At 46.7% G+C, this 20,821-nt stretch overlaps 1 protein-coding gene across 1 annotated transcript in view; it reads left to right on the top strand.

Moving 5' to 3' along the window:
• Positions 1–19,008, top strand: part of NCKAP1L (NCK associated protein 1 like) — a 38,542-nt gene extending 19,534 nt beyond the window's left edge. Inside the window, exons 20-31 of the mRNA XM_004774531.2 lie at positions 206–337; positions 1,667–1,885; positions 3,731–3,861; positions 6,999–7,096; positions 7,218–7,311; positions 7,468–7,550; positions 7,823–7,903; positions 10,470–10,563; positions 11,437–11,553; positions 11,937–12,046; positions 14,025–14,114; positions 17,595–19,008. Coding sequence (XP_004774588.1) covers positions 206–337; positions 1,667–1,885; positions 3,731–3,861; positions 6,999–7,096; positions 7,218–7,311; positions 7,468–7,550; positions 7,823–7,903; positions 10,470–10,563; positions 11,437–11,553; positions 11,937–12,046; positions 14,025–14,114; positions 17,595–17,726 — 1,381 coding nt within the window. The 3' untranslated portion in view covers positions 17,727–19,008. The remainder of the gene's footprint in view (positions 1–205; positions 338–1,666; positions 1,886–3,730; positions 3,862–6,998; positions 7,097–7,217; positions 7,312–7,467; positions 7,551–7,822; positions 7,904–10,469; positions 10,564–11,436; positions 11,554–11,936; positions 12,047–14,024; positions 14,115–17,594) is intronic.
• Positions 19,009–20,821: the final 1,813 nt, after the last annotated feature.

Here is a 20,821-nt window from a genome sequence, read left to right as displayed (position 1 = left end):
TACTTACATGTGAATTTTCTCCTTTGCCTTTGAAGGCAGCATCGGTGTGTACTGGTCTAGGAGTCCTAGAAGATGAAAGGGTCTGAGGGTCACATATCCTTCCCAGATATGAGCAGGTAGTGCCAGACCCTGGCGCTCATCAAGGCTCATTTTGACGGGCCTTTGATTGGTAATCAAGGCTCATTTTACTTTCTCAATTTCCCAGCATGGACAAGCTACACTTAAACTTGACAGAATTGGCACTGACAATGAATCATGTACACAGCTTCTCTGTGTTTGAACATACCATCTTCCCTTCTGAGTATCTCAGCAGCCATCTGGAGGCCAGACTCAACAGGTACCATTCTTTCCTTGTCTTCTATGCTGGCCTAGTAGGATCATTCTGAAAGCTGGATTCTGTTCGATTCATCTTGGTGGTCATTCTGATGTGGCTGATCTGGCATAGGCCTCAAGTATCTTTATTAAAATCCAACTAACGAAAAGCGTCTGAGACTTTCTACAGGCAGTTTTGGGGGACAACCAGAACTGATCACCACTGGCTTAGTAGAGTGAGAGGGGTTTTTGCAGTCAGCAGACCTGTGTTGACATCCTGACCCTCGGGAAATACACTGGAGCAAGGATTCTGACTTTTTTTTTTCTTTTTCTTTTTTTTTTTTTTTTTTAAGAATTTATTTATTTGACAGAGAAAGATCACAAGTAGGCAGAGAGGCAGGCAGATAGAGAGAGAGGAGGAAGCAGGCTCTCTGTCGAGCAGAGAGCCCGATGCGGGACTCGATCCCAGGACCCTGAGATCATGACCTGAGCTGAAGGCAGTGGCTTAACCCACTGAGCCACCCAGGTGCCCCGGATTCTGACTTTTTGAGCCTTAGTTTCCAACCTTTTAAATAAGGATAATGATATTTACCTTATAATGAGAATTACCTTGTAATTGAGCATTGGTATAGAATTAAAGGTAATACATAATGAGTATAAATTTCCTGACATATATAGATTTTGATAAAATAGATTCCCTTCCTTCCACTGTGCCTCTCTTTTCACTACCCCGTGACGTAGGAGAAACATTTCTGATACTGGATTTGAGCACTTCAGTTAGCAATTAGGGAAATGAGTGGAAGAATTATTTTGAATAATCCCTTAGTCTTCTATGTTTTGTTTTGAAATATGTAGTATATTCCCTCAAGTTGCCAGGGAAGGCCCACTTGAGAAAGTGACATTTGAGTAAACTTCTGAAGGAAGTGAGGAAGCCAAGTGTGTGACGATCTGGGAAAAGAGCATTCTAGATAGAGGAACTAGCCAGTGCAAAGGCTCTGAGGTGGGAGCTTACCTGGAATGTTCCAGGGACACAGGGGAGGCCAGTACTCCTGGAGCAGAAGCAGCCAGGGGCAAATGGGTCGTATGTGAGGTTAAAGAGGTTGGGAGAGTGGCACACTGTGTAGGTGTTTCTGTGTCATCGTAAGCACTTTGACTTTTATTCTGAGTGGGAGGGGGGACCTGGGCAGGGTTTGAGCAGAGCAGGAATGATAAAAGTGCCTACATTATTGGGTTGCTATGAGATTTAAAGGAGATCCTATTTGTAGTTAAATCACAGCACCGTGCCTGGAAGCAGTAGAAATGTGCCGTTACTGTGTTTGATATTGTGACTGTGATTATGATTTTTGTCACCCAGAGCCATTGTGTGGCTGGCGGGCTACAATGCCACGACCCAGGAGATCGCAAGGCCTTCTGAGCTGCTGGCAGGAGTCAAAGCATATATCAGTTTCATACAGACACTGGCCCAGTTTGTGGGTGTTGATGTTTCCCGAGTCATCCGCAATGCCCTCCTCCAGCAGACACAGCCATTGGATTCTTGTGGGGAACAGACGATCACCACTCTCTACACAAATTGGTCAGTGTTGCTTATCCTCTTCCACCTCCTTACCTCTTTGTTAGGACTTTTTTCATTACATGGTCAGAACTCGGTCCAGGCATTTTAGCTCCCAGGGTCACAGACCCCCAAATATAGGCTTCTTTCTGCTTGAGGACTAGAGCAATAAGCGGGAGGGCAAACCCAGATCCCCTTCTGTCCACAGGGGACCTTCCGTGTAACATCCATTCATCTACTCTGCAGAAATTTGAACTTTTCCCTCCCCCACTCTTTTTTAAGATTTATTTATTTATTTCAGACAGAGAGAGAAAGAGAGAGAGAGAGAGAGCACGTGCACTAGTACTTTGGTGCAAGTGGGGGGAGGGACTCAGGGAGAGGGAGAGGGTCCCAAGCAGACTCCCCATTGAACATGTGGCCCAATCCAGTGTTGGATCCCTTGACCTGAGAGCATGACCCTGAGATCAAGACCTGAGCTGAAATCAACAGCTGGACGCTTAACCGACGGAGCCACCCAGGCACCCCTGACCCTTTTCCTCTTAAGCTCCAGTTCTTAATCTTCCTTTTCTGGATTCTCACTGTTTTAATTTCAAATGCTCTCTCTTCCTCTTTCTGAAGTTCTTTTATTTCTCTTTTTGTTCAGCTTCTTTCCCAGAAAACTATCTAACACCGTATCTCCAGAATACTGTTACCTCACCTCTGTCATGACCATGTCAAGTCTAACAGATTGCTTTGAATAGGAAGGGACCCTCCTCTCCAAAATGAGAGGAGGTAGGAATTAGCAATATTTCGTTTGAGGCTTTAAGGATGGAAAGGAGCTGGAGCCCTACCTCCCCAAGCCACTGGGTGGCGCTCTGATTCCAATATCAGTTCAGCAGGAGCCTGGCGGCTAATAACCCCCTGAGCTGGGGCAAGACTGGCAGGTGGCCACCCCCTACTTCCATCTGATCACTGCCCCAATAAAATCTTATTTGTAATGTAAAATCTCCCAGTTTCAAAATTTTGACAACAAATTCAAATTAAAAGAAAAAATAAACTCACCTTTGATGGCTGGGTTTGGCCCACCCGTGGTTAGCTTGTGACTTCTGTAGGACCTGGGCCCAGAGCCAGTGGCTGGGTGAGTGGCGTCCGTGCCCTCCTTTGCTGACAGTGGCTGGAGGCCTTTCCTTTTTTTTTTTCTTTTAAAGATTTTATTTATTTATTTGACAGAGAGAGACACAGTGAGAGAGGGAACACAAGCAGGGGGAGTGGGAGAGGGAGAAGCAGAAGCAGGGAGGCCAATATGGAGCTCGAGCCCAGTACCCTGGGATCATGACCCTGAGCCCCTGGAGGGTTTTTCAGCTTGCCTGGAGGTCGGGGGAAATATCTGGAGACCGGATGTCCAGTGTTCACAAGGCTTCTGTCTGTGCGGGAGGTCTGACTTAGGATCTGCTTCCAGAATCCTAGGTTATCGGTCCAATGTTCTTACTGGGGAGGTTGAGGCTAAGTATGTTTCAAAGGACCCCAATTAGTAGGAATTTTTTTCTTGTCAGTTTGGGCTTGTCTTACGTGACAGAGAAAGGCCAAGGGTGAGGGGTGAGAACAGTTGGAAAAAGAGCAGGGGTGAGGGAGGGAGTGCCCACTGTTACATTTGACAGCCCAGTGAAATACCCTGTAGATTGGAGGAGAAGCAGAATTACATTACTGCCAGTTGTTTTTGAGCCAATAGCTTGGGGTGATAATTAGAGTGTTTTACTGTCTTCTTTGAGTCTCTTCTCCCCATCCCAGCCTTTGGCAGAGTTTCTCTTCCTGAGCCCAGTGGCAGTGGTAGGGAGCAATGGAGAAAGGATTGAATGCTAATCTTGTGTGTTTTCTTGGCCAATCTTGTAGGTACCTAGAAAGTCTGCTTCGACAGGCGAGCAGTGGGACCATCATCCTCTCCCCAGCCATGCAGGCCTTCATCAGCCTTCTCAGAGAGGGGGAGCAGAACTTCAGCGCAGAGGAGTTCTCTGACATCTCTGGTGAGTCCAGGGCCTGGTCTCCTTGCAAGGAGCTGAGCCTTTCCCCTCAGTACAGGACCTCAGCCTACAGAACTCATCTAAATTCTCCTACCTTCCCAGAGGCTCATTCTGTATGCTCCTCGGCATCTCTGTGAGATTACATGTTAGGGACAATAAAGAGAATTCTAAGTGAGACCCAGAATTGAGGAGTGGCCTGGGGGTGGCAGGTGGAGAGGGAAAATGGGAGGAGATGTAGGAGCTAGACAAGGCCACTCAAGTCAGTGAAAGGGTTTATTTTTAGAAGGGTGGTGAATATTTTCCATTTCTACACAGAATAAAGAGTGGGGCATATAATGAGGTGTAAAGGTTGAATGTAAGGCGGACATTCTGATATTTGGAATTATTAAATAGAGTTCTGATGTCATGGCATCTTCTATCTTAGGGATAAATTTTAGGGCCTTACTTAGCTAGAGCTTGGATTGCTAATGTGTAACAATGATGATAAAATAACAGATGATGTTCACTGTGGGCTATGTTCATTGTGGGCTAAGTTCTGAACGGTTCACATGTATTAGTTCCTTTAATCCTCACAATGGCTTTGAGATAGGTACTCTCAATACCATCATTTTACAGACGAGGACACAGAGACCCAGAGAGCTGAAGGAGCTTGCTTAAAGTCACCCATTCATAAATGGTAGAACTGGGATTTCAACTCGAGACAGTCAAGTTCTAGAACCTGGGTGCTTAGTTATATTTAGTACTGCCTCCCAACGTGTAGATGTGCTTTGGTGTCTCAAGGCCAGTGGGAAAAGATTGTGGACTGAATGAGTTCTCTTTTTTAAAGAGGGCTGGCAGCCATATAGATCCTTTCAATGGATTTGTTTTACTGACTGATTGATGAACTATTGTACTGCTTCCACCTTCCTCTTACCTCCGTATAAATCATGGATCCTGCATGTTGTCTGGGGCATGTGGGGGATCTTTCCATGATCCTGCCTTCTCCATTCTTCCCTTCCTTGGTTGAGGGGAGGTGTTATGGAAGAGCACACAGCTCTGTTGTCCAACTCCATCCCCTTCTTACCCTCAGTCGGACTCCATCAGTAAGCAGACCCTACTCTTTGCCCGTTGGAGGTTTCAGATGTCCCCTCTCATCAACTCCACCCACAAACTGTAGGCAGCATCTAAAATCAGCTTTAGGTCTTGCTGACAACTGATGAGCAGCAGGAGGTAAGGCTGGTTCCCCCTTCTACCACCCCCACCCCAATTTCCCTGAGTTACCATGGTGATGGGGCAATGCTACTGTAAAAATAGATAGATGGAAAGAGAAGGATGCCCCAGGGTTGCAAGCCTGGAGTTGAGAAGACTAGAGTAAGGAACACTGGTGGATCTGAGCTGGGGGATGGGTGTGTCTTCTCTCTAGAGCAGGCAGTTCTGCTCCTCTTCCTCTCTGCCAGCCATTTTAGCATTAGCAAGTTGACCAGGTAGGAAGTGTTTTTTCTAGTTCTCAACTCAGTTCTTCCTACTGTAAATAGGAGAGGCCTATGGGTAGTATTTCATCCAGATAGGGCTCTCACCAGTTCCACTTCCTCTGTCCTTGGTAGACCCCAAGATCAACTGGGCCTGACTTCAAGGACTAGAGGATGAGCCTTGATGTCTTCCCCTCTGACCTCTTAATAACTATATTAAACTCAATTTTCTGCTACTGGTCTCTTGAGGTTACTTTTGGTCTCTTATGGTTTTCTCTCCTGGGATGGCCCACGGCCAAAGATCATCCACGAGCTCCTTCCTATTTGGATTTGTCTCTAGTGTTTCTTTCTTTCTTTTTTTTAAGATTTTATTTATTTACTTGACAGAGACAGAGAAATCACAGGTAGGCAGAGAGACAAACAGGGAGAAAGGGGGAAGTAGGTTCTCTGCTGAGCAGAAAGCCCAATGCGGGGCTCAATCCCAGGACCCTGAGATCATGACCTGAGCCGAAGGCAGAGGCTTAACCCATTGAGCCACCCAGGTGCCCCTCTAGTGTTTCTAACAGGGGATTTCCCCAGCCAGGTTTCATTTAATTCACAAACAGCCAGAGACAGGGTGGGTAGGGATAGATAACGCATCTGGGCAGACTAGAGGAGGAGGGATTCAGAGGAAAAAACAACTGGGATTCTGGGGATGTGTGTTGATTACAAAAAAGAAAAGGTAGCTCAAGGATAGAAAAATCTGGACAGTGAGGGAAGCAGAGGTGGGGAACATCGAAGACCCCAGACCTTAGATAAGGAACCAGTTGTGGTATCTACAGTAAGGGGCAGTAGGACATCACGGTAGGTTTCAGGTACCAGCCCTTAACCTGGGTAAGTGACCTTGGACAAGCACTTAATTAACTCTCCCATGTCTGTTAAACCAGAAGGATGTGTCATATACTTCAGAGGGCTGTCAATAATTATCATAATGACAATCCTTTAATCATAAATATTTATGTTTCTTTTTTTTAAAAAAGATTTTATTTATTTATTTATTTGACAGAGAGAGAGATCACAAGTAGGCAGAGAGGCAGGCAGAGAGAGAGGAGGAAGCAGGCTCCCCACTGAGTGGAGAGCCCAATGTGGGACTTGATCCCAGGACCCTGAGATTATGACCTGAGCCAATGGCAGCGGCTTAACCCACTGAGCCACCCAGGCACCCTATCTATAAGTTTCTAAGGTTTTTATAATGGTATCTTATTTACTCTCATATCAACTCTGTGAAATATTCAGGGCAAATACTAACTTCTTCATTTTACAGAGAAGTAAACTGAGGCTCAGATAGGATCAGTGACTTGTTTAAGGTCTTACAACTCATAAAGGTAGTACAGCTAGCCCAGCAAGAGCAACCCAGGTACCACAGGAAGGGACTTGGAAAAGTGTAGATTTCTGGAAGAATATAAAGTAAATATCACTTGTGGTAAATCTTTGTGTGAGTACCAGAGGGGAGAAGCTGATTCATCTCACAGGCAGACCAGACCTGTCACCAGAATAATTTCGCAGGACTTCAGGCCACTTTTGCTCCCCAACTTCCCACTTCCTTTCCTGGATGAAAGTCATTGTCAATGTTCAGAATACTCTCTACCTGTGTTGTCCACATCCCAGTGCCCCCTAAAGCCCCCCTCCTGGACCTCTATAACTCTCTTGCAGAGATGCGGGCCTTGGCTGAACTCCTGGGCCCCTATGGCATGAAGTTCCTGAGTGAAAACCTGATGTGGCATGTGACCTCTCAGATTGTGGAACTGAAGGTACTCTGGAAGCCAGGCCTGGGGCAAGGGATAGGAGTAGGAGATGGAGGTGGGTGGTGGGTGGGAAGAGATACCACGGTTTCATCTTTCCCTGCTTAATGTCCCTGTGTCCTGGCTGCAGAAGCTGGTGGTGGAAAACATGGATGTACTTGTTCAGATCAGATCCAATTTCAGCAAGACTGATTTGATGGCTTCTTTGCTGCCCCAGCTGACAGGTGAGCACCTTTCTGATGGGAGAAGGAACTGTGGAATGGCATTGCTAGATGACAGGGGTCTGGGGAGGAGATCTGGGGGCTGGGCTGGGTCCACAGAAGCAAAGCTATCATTGTTCTTCTAAGTTCTACGTTTCCAATGCTCTCCATTCTCCTCAGGGGCTGATAACGTGCTGAAGCGCATGACCATCATTGGAGTTATCCTCACTTTTAGGGCCATGGCCCAAGAGGGACTTCGGGAGGTGAGCTGGGACCTCTGAGGGAGGGGTTGGTATGACAAGTCGTGGAAACGTATGGTGAGCATTGAGGAGAAAGGAGGAACTTAATTTGGTAGAGGTCCTAGAAGATCTCTGGGGATAAACGAGTGCAGAAACCTAGGGGCAGACTGAAAGGGACAGTGTGGGAGGCTAGTGGGGTCCTCGCCTAAGTCTCGGCCCTTTTTTTGTTCGTTTCCATCTATCTCTGAAGGTATGGGCCCTGTGCTGGGGACTCATTTATCTTCTTTCTCTTCCAGGTGTTCTCATCCCACTGCCCATTTCTTATGGGTCCCATTGAGTGCCTGAAGGAGTTTGTCACTCCAGACACAGACATCAAGGTACGGGACAGTGCGAGGTAGGATCCACTTAGGAGATATTGTTGTTGAAAAGGATGTAGCCAGGTCTTTTGTAAGGGTATGGGGCAGCTCTGAGGAATACTGTAGGGAGACGAGGCAGCATTTGAATATGAAAGCACTGGAAGAGATTTTGTGGAGTGAGGAGCACTGGTCAGACAATATTCTTAGAGAGAGAGGCCAGAGCTGGGGACACATGAGGGGTTGGTGAAATGTGGAAGCCTGGCTGACCTGTGGGAGGTGGGGAAACATTGCTGGGGAAAGCTAAGATCTAGGATAGTATCTGTAGGTTTCCCCCTAAAGTGTGCAAATTAGATACCCTCTTCAGTCAGGAGCTTAGGTACTTCTTTGTAAAAAGATTTATTGCTTCCACCCCCACCCACCCTGCCTGCCCTCAGAGTTGCCTTTTTTCCTGGCCCTTCCTTTTTCTTTGCTCTAAAACTTTTGGTTCCTCTACATCAGGGTCACCTGGCTCAGGCCCCCATTTACTACAGAAATGTAAGAAGGAAGGGCTTCTGCAGGCACACTGAGTAAACAACCATTTTTCTGCACCTCCCACATGTCAGCTGCATCTTTTTGTCTTTTGAATCACCTCAAACAAACAAGTCTCTTAGGTAGGATATATAGCCAAAGGCTGGGAACAAGAGCATTCAAAGGCATAGAACAGGTCACTTCTCTTACAACTGATTCCTTTAACAGAGAGAGAGAGGCCTATGATTAAGAGGGAACTGGTTAGCAGAAAAAATTAAAATTACATATTGAGAGGGGTGCCTAGGTGGCTCAGTCGGTTAAGTGACTGCCTTTGGCTCTGGTCATGACCCCAGGGTCCTGGGATTGAGCCCCACATTGGGCTCCCTGCTCAGTGGAGGGCCTGCTTTTCCCTCTCCCTCTCCCTTCTGCTCTGCCTGCTTGTGCTCTCTCTCAGTCTCTCTGTCAAATAAAGAAATAAAATCTTTTAAAAAAATTAGTTATTGGGGAAAAACTTCCTTACGTTGAGATAAAAAAATCTGTGAAATCTCCCCCTCTCTCTGCCCGATGTTAAGGGTGAAGCAGTCATGGGAGCCGTGTGGGTTTGAATGGCTGCCCCTTCTGACTGTTCTTTCATGATGAACCTGGCTTTCTGGCAGCTGCCGATGCTGGGAACGAATGATCTAGACTGTCAAGAGCTTGTCTACCCGTATCTCCTGGGCAGCACTGAGTTTTAGGCTCTGCCTGCTTGTGAAAATAAGCAGGTTGGAGCAGAGAAGGGGGGGGGGGGATGGTGGCCTGTCCATCAGAGATTCTGTTATGCCTGAGAGGAATGTGAAGATTAGGGAAAGAGAAAACAGTAGCCCCTTCAGTCATCCCTTTCTTTCTCAGAACATCACACAGGTTGTGGATCAGATCCCTGATCTCCCCAGCCACGGTTACCATGAGCACGGTCATTTAGCTAAAGGGAATTTAAAATAAAGGGCAGTGTGGAACGTGGCAAAGCTTTGCCTTCTATGTGTAGATGGAGGAAAGGAATAAGGTTTATTGATCTATTAGTGACTCTGAGTATGTAGGGTAGATGTTTTATACAAGTGGTCTAGTTTAATCTCTACAACAACTCTGTGAGGGATTATCAACCCAGTTTTACAGATGAGAAAATTGAGGCTCAAAGAGGTGAAGTAAGTTTTAGTCAAGGTCACACATTTATAAAGTCGTCCCCCTGGGATTTGAACCCAGAGCTTCTCACTCCAAGGCCTTTTTCTCCCCTCAGAGGCCATGAGGTTTTTTGTTTTTGTCTTTTTTAAGATTTTATTTATTTATTTGACAAATACAGATCACAAGTAGGCAGAAAGGCAGGCAGAGAGAGAGAGAGAGAGGGAAGCAGGCTCCCTGCTGAGCAGAGAGCCCGATGTGGGGCTCGATCCCAGGACCCTAGGATCATGACCTGAGCTGAAGGCAGAGGCTTTAACCCACTGAGCCATCCAGGCGCCCCGGCCATGAGGTTTTAAAGGACTGTTTTCTAGGTGGTGAGATGAGCCATAGGTCTTCGCTCCCGTCTGAAAAACTAACTGCTCACACCAGGCTGCTGTGTGAGCCACGCTAAGCCAGTGGTGTTACTAAAGGAGGGAGAGATGGGTTTGGGCTGAGGTGTTCGAGGAGGGCTTCACAGACCCTATGAGATTTGAGTTAAGCCTCAAAGGACGGGTGTCACCAGGCTATAAGTAGAGGACAGGAAGGGACACTGTGGAAGAGGGACGCACATGAACCAAAGTCTGGAAGTCAGGAAGTGAGGTGTAGTTTGAAGACAGTGCATCGGTAACCCGGGCCAGGTGGATTGTAGGAAGCACCTGAGGGAAAAATAGCAAGTTGATGGGTACTATAGGGTATCTCAATGCTGAACAAAAGCATTTGTACCTTTCCCCTGTAGGTTATGGAAAGCCATGAAAGGAATACGTAGATAAAATGATAGCACACCAGAAGTCTAGGATCTGTGATCCAGGAATCCCCAGCTCCCTCTAGCTTCTGTCAAACACTTCTCTCCTGGGAATCCTGTCCAGAATGTTGTTTTCTTCTCTACTAGGTGACCCTGAGTGTCTTTGAGCTGGCTTCTGCTGCAGGAGTGGGCTGTGACATTGACCCAGCCCTGGTGGCTGCTATCGCCAATCTGAAAGCTGGTAAAATTGGGGGAATTGGGCAAGGGAGGGCTTGGGCTGTATTTCTAGGTGGGCAAATGTCAATGTCAAAGAAGCCTTTATTTAGGATTGTGAATTCTGAGCCCATAAGCTGGGAGCTAAAGAAAGACTGAAAATGTAGTCCCTAACCCCCAGAAAATACTTAGGCAATTTAGACCCCTAGCCAGGTTCCAACCAATGGACCTGTCAGTTGACTAAAAAATATTAAATGAGGGTCTCTTTGATGCTTGACAAGGCCTCAGAGGAACTTATAATCTAGTAGGGGAAATCAGGTTAATTCAAATGAAACCATGAGAAAGCCATCCGCAGTCACATAAGATTTCAGGCTGAGCTGTGTGGTATACATCTAGGTTCCCCAGAGTGATCTGGTACCCTCCCTTCCCACAGAATCACCCTGACCCTACTCACTTCTTCCCCTGGACTCCCATTGTCTCTGACATTTCACATTTCTTACGCGCACTCAGAATGGGATGAAACCAAGGGGCTGGCATTAAGCCCTTTCCAAACTGCTGGACTAGCCCTTCTCTCTTGGTTTCATGAGCCTCTTTCCTCTCCTTTCTGCCTCTCCCTCCATTCCATCTGGCAGCTGACAGTGAACTCTGACCACTTGTCTGCAGAACCCTTCGCTAAGAGCTCTGCTCCGGTCACCAGAGGAGGCCTCTAGGATTGGGCCCCTCATGACAAGTGGGGGGCTAATCCTGTCCCCTTCAGCAATGACTTGCCTGGAGTGCTTTTGAAAGTGTTTCATAGATGTTTCCTTATGTGACCCCCACAGTTCTGTGAGTAGGGTCTCTGTAGAAGATAACTCCTGTTTGCTGACCTTACTTCTCTCTTTTCTTTTTTCCATCTTACCAGATACTTCATCCCCTGAGGAAGAATATAAGGTGGCCTGCCTGCTCTTGATCTTTCTTGCAGTTTCCCTCCCACTCCTGGCCACTGACCCCTCTTCCTTCTACAGTATTGAGACGGATGGTAAGTAAGGACTACTCTGAGTAGTTTGAGCAATCAGTACTACTTAGGTCAGTCTCCTGGGGTAGGGAGATGAGATGGAGACATTTACCTGGAGAATCCATGCTTCTGACTCGGGTTTAAAAAGTTCTGTTTCAAGAAATACATGAGAATGAACTATCCGTAAAATTCAATTCCAGTGGAAATTTTTAGGAATATCTTTCTCCGAATATCCTAACCATGTTCTCATATTTCTTAGGTATATCATTCCCCACACTCCTCCTAGTGCTTTTGGTGTCAAACAGGGGTGGCCTAGCCTGGAAAACAGAGAGACGACCAGCTGGGCTCAACCTGGGGCAACTCACTGTATTCCCTTTTGTTTCTCTCTCCTGTCAATCATAACCTAGGTTACAACAACAATATTCACTGCTTGACCAAAGCCATCATCCAGGTGTCTGCTGCCCTCTTCACACTCTACAACAAGAACATTGAAACTCACCTCAAGGAGTTTCTGGTGGTGAGTGGCCCTAGGCTATAAGGCATGGGAGGTTCTAAAGTCTTTGGGGATGAAATGGAAGATTGCAAAGTCCAGCGGGAACTGGTGTGACTTCAGTCCATAGATAGCCCTTGTTGAGCGGGTCTTGGAGTATAACCTCTCCCCTAATTCATTCAGTGAGTGAGTGACCACTCGGTGAAAGGCAGGAGTTTCTTCTAAATTCCCTGAGAGCTGGTGTTTCAGCCTCTGCCGGACTACTTGGAAAGAGCATTGGACTGAGCCAGCGAATCTGAGTTCTAGTTCCGGATCTGCCACTAAGATGCGTGTGACCTCTGAGGAACCAAACTTTTGGGATCTCATTTTGCCCATTTATTAAATAGGGAGGTTAAACTGAATCTATGATTCACTACGTTGGGGTGCCTTAGACTATCCCAGGGAGCTTGTTGAAATAGAGATTCCTGATCCTTATGCCAGATGTACTGAATTAGAATATCCCAGGGTAAGGAGTCCAGGCCTCTGTTTTTTAAAAAATTAATAAATTGATTTTTAAATAAAAATAGATAATTGTTTACTTTTATTAATAAATTCGTGACCCGAGCTCATGATCCTGAGCCAAGATGAAGAGTCGGAGGCTTAACCGACTGAGCCACCCAGGTGCCCCAGGCCTCTGTTTTTAATAAAGTCTCCCAGAGATCAGCTGCACGATCAAGTTGGAGATGCTGAGTTTTAGAGCCTTTAAGGCCCTTTCTAACTCTAATCTTGACAGAAAATTCAAATTTTTCCCACATTCTCAAATTGGAGCATAAATAAGAATTACTACTGAATTTCTGATTCAGTAGACTTGAGGTGGGGCTGGAAAATTTGCATTTCCAAGTTCCCAGGGGATGCTGATACTGTTCATCCTGGGATCTCACTTTGAGAATCCCTGGTCTCCATTTCTAGGACTGGAGCTTTTAACCAGGCAGCTGATTCTACAGCAGGTCACATCCAATTTATTCAAGAAAAAAATTGTTTTAGAAAACATTTTTAGCCAAAGTTTGACTCCCTGTAGCTATCACCATTGATCTTAGTTTTGCCTCTGGAAAAACACAGAATAAGTAATCTGTTTCCATTGTTGAAAGAGGCCCTGGAGTTTTCCATCCTAGTTCTCCATGGAGGAATTCCATCCATATACTTTTGATACATGGTCCATTACCCACTGCCAGCTTGAGCATTCTCAGAATGGGGAGCTTACTCCTTTGTAAGGCATGGGACTGACTTAAGAACTAGGGCCTCCTTTGTCTCCTTTTAGGAGCAAACACACTAGATCATATTCTCTCCGGAATCATACCATTATGCTGGAAGCTGAGTTAGAGGGTCTCCATTTAAATGGGGTCAGCCAGCCAATCTGAATGGGTTCTGAGCCTCTTAGATATGAAGAATATTCACAGCAGATCTCTAAGATGGTGTGAGAAGGGACCTGCTTCTCCTTTTTCCCATTTGCCCTGTTTGTTTGCAAAATGAGAGTAACCTGGGCCTGGGGTACAGTTAATCATGTCTCTTCCTCCTCCTTATTTGATCTGTTGGGGGCCTGGAGGTGAATGGGAGGGGAACAGCCACTTGGGAGTTGACAGGAGGAGAATTCGAAGAGCTCTGCATCTGAATCAGAGGCCCAGCCCTGTCTCTAGTCCTGTGGGGAGTCAGCTGTAAACAGCTTGGTGACACTGCTGTCTGAAGGCTGCCTAGAAAAAGAGATTAAGCTCCTGCCTTTGCTCTAGGTTCTGTGCTCAGCCCTTTCGATCTCTCCCCCAGCAGCCTGCTGCTGTCTGCCCTGCCTGGTTTACAGGCCATGTGTGGCTCTCAAGTCAAGGGGTTTGCTCCTTTTCCACTGGGAGTCTCCAGGAACATCCCAGCACTTCTTAACTCCCCTCCTTGATCTTTTTTTAACTTCCTGTAGCCTGAGGCTATCCTCCTCTGACCTCCATAAAAATCTGCTTTCTTACAAATTCTTCCTCTACAGGTGGCCTCTGTCAGCCTCTTGCAGCTTGGCCAGGAGACTGACAAGCTTAAAACACGAAATCGGGAATCCATTTCTCTGCTCATGCGCTTGGTATGTATCTGGTTTAAGTTGGTCTGGGAACAAAGAGAGCAAAGGCCAGACGGGGGACCCCTTTTGAGGGTTTCTGGGTCTCTGCCATTGTCATCACTCAAAAGCACGAACTCAGAACTGAAATCTACCTGACTCTCTGGGTCTAGGCCTCACATTCTGGTTAACATTCCAGACTTGTCCTATACTCCCAAGGTAGAGTCTTCGATGACTTCCTCTGTAGCACAGGGCCTTCCTGGCCGCTGGCTGGCTGGGCCCTTTTTTCTCAAGTCTGTCCTGCTGGGGCAGCTGTGTCCCTCATTGGTTCACTTCGTGTTTGATTTTACTTGACCACTCCCTACTGCTGCATGTCTTGTCCTTAAAAAGTACTGTGGAGAGAGGGTGCTGAATAACACAGAGCTGAATGGGGGGGGGGGAGATGGGGGCTCAGAAGAGGGAAGGAATTTTCAATGAAGAGCTGCAAGACAGAGAGCCAGGTGGGCCGTGAATCAGGCAGCTCCTATCTCTTTCCTCCCAAGCTGTGGGCTTCTCGCTACTTTGGCAGAAAGTTCTGGGAACTCTGACTCAGTTAACTTAAAAAAATCTTTTCCTCATGACCCTGTTTTCCTCTTCAACACGCTTACTCACTCTTTCGCTCTAAAAGTCTGAGTCTCTAGGTTCGTGAGGCACTAAGATACAGTCAGGAGGACTCCCGCCCTTGTGTTTCAGAGGCCCTCCGGCCTGCGGGGACAGGCTATGCCCATCTGAAGCCAGTGCTCCACCCGGAAGTCCACGCTAAAGATTTCTAGGACCTCGGAATTCTCCACTAAGTGGCTGCAGCCTATCTGCAGGGCTTACGCAGAGTTGGTGCCGAGTTTCTTCCCCGAGTCCATCCTGCCAAGGCAGGCAGTGCTACTGGTGCCTGTACCCCTAGTGCCAAGGGACCTATGGCTGGAGTTCAGAGGCACAGATGGGAATTTCCGAATGTGTCCACAAACGCCCCGCAAACCGGGCTGGTCCACTCCACCTTGTTCTCGGAGAACTCTGAGGAGTCCTAAGAATTCTGAATTCAAACCTGGCCTTTCATGAAATTATAAAGGGAGATTGTGAAGAAAAAGAACAAACTAGTTTGTTTGATTTATTTAGTCCCATGCTACGTAGGCTTCCTTTTGCACTCTCTGCCAGGCCCACAGATGTTAGGCGCAGGCAAGCCTGGGCCTCCCTGTGGGTCTCCTATAAGTGCACAGGAATCAAGTAGGAGCTGTGTCTTAGCTAGACACAGCTGGAGAAAGGCCTCGATTGGACTGACTAAGGATTATGATGGAAACAAGAGGAGAACGGATGTGAGGGCTGTGTGGGGGTGTGCGGTGAGGGGAGAGAGCTCAGTAGAGACAGATGAGGCCAAATGCCAGGAGTATGCTAGAAAGGGCACAGTCTTTGGAGCAGCATGGCCTTGGGCAAGCTAATTAACTTTCCTGAGACTCTGGTTTTTTATCCATCAAAGTGGGCAATAATCCTTTTGACGAAGTGGTTAGGATTCATAAGAAAATATATGTGAAAGTGCCTAGGACGTAATAGATGCTCAATGAATGTTAGTCCTCTCTCTCTGCTGCTTGTTTTAGTTTCTGGATGATCTAGTTGTGCTCCTTCCTATCCTTGGGCAGTTTTCACCTCTGTAAGGTTGGAGGTGGCGATTCTGTGTTGCCGCTCAGGCCTGCCTCCTCCTGCTTTGTTGCTCTCCTCCACCCTCCCATGTGGGAAGGTTTCTGCCCCTGGTTGCATCATGGTGAGGCTGCAGAGTAGCTGGGACAGAGGTAGGACCAGGCACTTTCTGTGAAAGGGAGAGACCAGGGGACTAGCTGCTGTAAAGCAATTTAAATGCAAATATTTTCTTACAGAAATACAGGAGAAGGAACTGTATTCTGAGTTAAGAGGTGACTCATGTAGTACCAGCTCCTGGCCAGGCCCTTCTCTCTCTGGGGTCTTTCTGTCTTGGCTGTGAAGCCTGGGCAGTGCCATGCCCCCCGGGCAGCCGGCTACTTCTTGGCATGGTTACATCGGGAGAGGAGATGATTCTCTGAGAATTGTGGAATCCTAGATGTCAGGATGAGATCAGATCCTGGCTGTTAGTCCAGTCCTTAAACTGATAGGTGAAGGAACTGAGGAGAGGGAAGGAAAGACGACATTCAAGGTCTCCCCCAAAATCTGTGGGCAGATTTGGGCCGAGAACCTAAGTTGCTCAGCCTTTGCTGTAGGGCTGTTTCCACTGCCTTGAATTTCCTCCAGTTAGGAGCCTTGTGATTTTCCGTGCTTAATGGAGCAAACACTAGGAAGTCTTGGGCCTGTGGATCCTTCTTGAAGCTATCACTCATTTCCTTGTACCTGAGGGTCATATCCCAGAAAAGAGACCTTATTTCTCTCCTGGCTTAAGGTTTGAAAGTCTTGCCTGGCCAGAAATTCCTCTGTTAACCAGCCTAAGATCCGAGCTACCCATCCTGGCAGAATTTTCCTTCAGCCTGCAGTGCCTGTTCCTCTGAGGCTGATGTGTGTATCGTGTGTGCCTGTATTTGAGAATAACAGAATCTCCGACATTTTAAAACTTGAAAGAGAGACAACCATGTTAGAGTCCATAAGGTTAATTCTCTTTCTTGAGTGAATTTTCAGGATTTGAAACACCAGACATTTTGGGGAGGGCCCATCTGTGTGAATTGCCAGAGGATATGGGACACTTCTCTCCAGTGTGTGTTTTTTAGTCCCACAACTGCGCGGATGAGGAGGGCACTGAGGGAAGCACCACGCCCTGTTCCTTCCTCAAGGATGGGACCCTCTAGCACAATGCTAGGTTGTGGGGCTCTTTGCTAATACGCCCCCTGCCCTCCACTGCTACCCTCAGTCTTATCCAGGCATCTCGAGCTATCTTTCTGCTTGGCTGTGGGGGCTGCTGGGATTACCACAGCACACAGGCTTCTAATTAAACTAATTAATCATGCCTGCTCCTTTATGCAGCATCCTTACTGCTCCCCAAGCACTGTACTGAGGGAGGGAGGATACTGAGACCCAGCACAAGAGGACCCATGTGGATTCCAGGCCCTTCTTTCTTGGCCTGCCATGGTGATTGTTTCCTTCTCTGCAAAGCTTTGTTATGAGCACTTTAATCCAACCTTACTTGCTTCCATGCTGCCCGCCACATTTGGTTTGGCATCCAGAATGGGAGAGAATGGGAGTCTTTCTGCCAGCAGAGAAGTGATTCTTTCCTTCCTTCTGCTCCTGAGTCCTTCATATAACCCTGATAAGGGGCCCAGGGACCATTATAATGAAGCCGAAGAGGCCACATTGCTTTCCTAAAGCTAAACCAAGTGTGGGAAGAAGGGGGTGTATGATTTGGAACGTTGTTCACTCATAACTCTAAGGGCCTCCAAGGGCCTAGGGAACTGAGTGAAGGAACAGGGTATCACAGAGTTATATGCTAGCTGTGGTTCTCATCTCTTGACCTGTTCTTTCCAGGTAGTGGAGGAGTCCTCCTTCCTGACCCTGGACATGTTGGAGTCCTGTTTCCCTTATGTCCTGCTTCGAAATGCCTACCGGGAAGTATCCCGGGCCTTCCACCTGAACCGAGTGGCAGCCAGTATCCACTGAAGGACCCTTTGGACCTACCTAGACCCATGAAGCTACAGCTGTTTTCTCAAGAGATGGGCTCAGGAGTCAGAGCTGATGAACAAACATATGGAGGAATAGTCCAGGGCTGAGAAATCATAGAGAAATGGGTCAGGCTGGCTGGGGGTGGGGTTGGGGGTGGGGGTGAAGGACAGTTTATTGGAAAAGTGAGGGAATTGGGGACCACGTGTGTGAATTTTTACCATGAAAAGCACGAGTGACACGCAAGTATGTTTTCTCTTGTGACTAGCACTTGAGCTCTGACTGGCATGGGTCTCTCAACCTTCATCATGATTCTAGGCTAATGCTGGCGGGCAGAGATGATCAATCATCATATTAAACCATAATGAGCTTATAATCCTCCCACTGGAGCTGCTATTGTCTCCTGCACATTCATTAGGACGATTATCTCCTCTCTTCCTTTTCCAAATGTGTTCAGCAAACATTCAGCTTGCTCCTACTGCAAAGCAGCAGCAAAGGAACTCCCTTTTTCCTTTGTGGGGCTCTCTCAGGAGTCGTAGGTCTTGTCCTCTGCCCCCAGCTCTACTGCCTCCATGGGCAGTGAGAGGTTATCACTGGCCCCAACCCCCCTCACCTGCTCTCCCACACCTTGTGGGGAACCAGTAAGTTCTTCCATCTGTTTCGCTGGAACCCCGCCTGCTTTTTCTTTGCCATCACTACAACCCAGAGCAGAGGGTCAGTCTAGCTGATATGAGGTCACATGACAACTAATTGGATCAGAGTCATGTGGGTCTCCCTCCCAGATCATTTGGGGGTACTCTCTCTCCTATCTGGAGCCACTAATTTAACCCAAATCCCCTTGTCATCCTGGGTACAGCTGTTGCTCCAGGCAGGGATTTCTCTTCTAGATCTTAAACTTCATAGACCTCATTAGATTATAGGGCCCTGAAAGTGGGTATACTTGAGGGAGTACAAGCTGTTTCAACTTGGGCCTTTTCTGCACTAATTAGAATTTCAAGTGTCACAATGCCTGGGGCGTTCAAGATAGCACTAAAGCTGATTTAGTTAACTCCATGGCAGGAAACAGTGGCCCCATCCATCATTTTGGTGCACCCATGGCCAGGGAGGACTGGAGCAACAGATCTTGTGTCACAGGTTGAGAGTTGTTGAAGTGTGCAAATATAATTAACTAGCTGATTAATTAGGGTCATGTCCATATTTGCATGATAAAAAAGGAAACAATTGTTGGTTTTTAGCAAAACCATCTGGGGTTCATTAAAGCCATTTGATAGCTGTTTTGGGACTTTGTATGCATGTTTGATCTTTATTTCTCAAGACCCAGGCTCAGTCAATACTTTTTTAACTTGGGACTCATAACTGATACACAAGCTTTTCTTAGCAACGATTGTCTGATCTTTAGGATAGAAGCAACAGAGCATCCAGCTTCATGACATCATCAGCGGGTTGGCCTTCTTTGCTATGGAAGGGCTGTTATGTTCTAAAGGAGTGATTCAGGGTCAGGCCTTTTGAGACTGAGGGCAAAGTTGATGAGCAAGGAAAGGCTCAGAAGCATCTGAATGACTCCTCCTAGACCCTCCCCTCTCTTCTGGGATCTTGTTCTTGAGGAAATGGAGACCTCTGTTCCATGCACGTGAAAAGCTACTTGAGAGGAGCCTCCCAGGGGATAGCATAAGTTTCTGCAGGGGCTAGAGGGTAGACATGATCCTTTTTTTTTTTTTTTTTTAAGATTTTTATTTATTTATTTGACAGATAGAGATCACAAGAAGGCAGAGAGGCAGGCAGAGAGAGAGGAGGAAGCAGGCTCCCTGCTGAGCAGAGAGCCCGATGGGATGTGGGGCTCCATCCCAGGACCCTGAGACCATGACCTGAGCCCAAGGCAGAGGTTTTAACCCACTGAGCCACCCAGGTGCCCCAGATACTTTTTTTTTTAATTAAAATTTTTATTGAGAGGGGGTACCTGGCTGGCTCAGTGGATAGTGCCTGTGACTCTTGATCTCAAGGTTGTGAGTTCAAGCCCCACGTTGGGCATAAAGCTTACTTCAAAACATTTATTTTTTTAAATTGAGGTGGCTAACCCACAGGCACTTGTAAGAAATAACACAGAAACACTGTGTTATCAACCATACTTCAACGTAAAAAGAAAAGAAAAGAAAAAGAACACAGAGAGATCTTATGTACATTTACCACTTTCTCCCATAGTTAACCTCTTGGATAACTATAATATACTATCATAAACAGGATATTGACTTTGATACAATTCATGAACTAATCCAGATTTTCCCAGCTTTACTTATACTCATTCCTCTGTGTGTATGTATTTAGTTCTGTACAGCTTTTTCTTTTTTTCTTCTCTTTTTAAAAAGATTTTATTTATTTATTTGAGAGAGAATGAGTGAGAGCGAGAGCACAGAGTGAGAGGGACAGAGAGGGAGAGAGAGGTAGAGCAGGGACACCAATGTGTGGGGGATATGGGACTTGATTGTGGGGTTCGATCCCAGGACCTGGAGATCATGACCCAAGCCGAAAACAGATGCTTAACTGGCTTAGCCACCCAGGCATCCCTGTACAGCTTTTCCCATGTAGGTTTGTGCATCTGTCACCAACAAGGTCAAGATCCACAAGGATCCCTCATGTTGCTTTATTACAATCACTTCCTCTTCCCCTTCCCTAACTCTTGGCAGTAGAAATCTGTTCTCCTTTTCTAAGATGTTGTCATTGGACCTGATATCTTTTTACAAATATATAATCACACACACATTTCTGTTATGTATACTTTTTCAAAGTGCTCTCGCATCCTTTATGACAATTCTGCAAGATAGCTGGGGAAGGCTTCCCTATTTTAGGCCAGTAAATAGATTCAGAGATATTTAATGATTTAATGAAGGTCACATGTTTAGCAGTACATCGAGAACCGGGACTGAAGCCTGATCTCAATCCTAGACATTTTCTACCTGACCAGACTGCCTCTTCATCTGGGAAGACTTGGTCGTTAGAATCCAGAGACTCTAAAATGAGCAAACAGAAGGTGAGGGCATGGTGGCTTTACTGAGTAAGGGACAGGCAGGGCTAGGCAGGGAGAGCTAGGTAGTGGTCTA

This window comes from Mustela putorius, unplaced genomic scaffold (assembly GCF_011764305.1).
Source record: "Mustela putorius furo isolate JIRA1106 unplaced genomic scaffold, ASM1176430v1.1 tig00537227_pilon_pilon_pilon, whole genome shotgun sequence".
Classification (NCBI taxonomy): Eukaryota; Metazoa; Chordata; class Mammalia; order Carnivora; family Mustelidae; genus Mustela; species Mustela putorius.
This window is presented reverse-complemented; position numbering and strand designations above follow the sequence as displayed.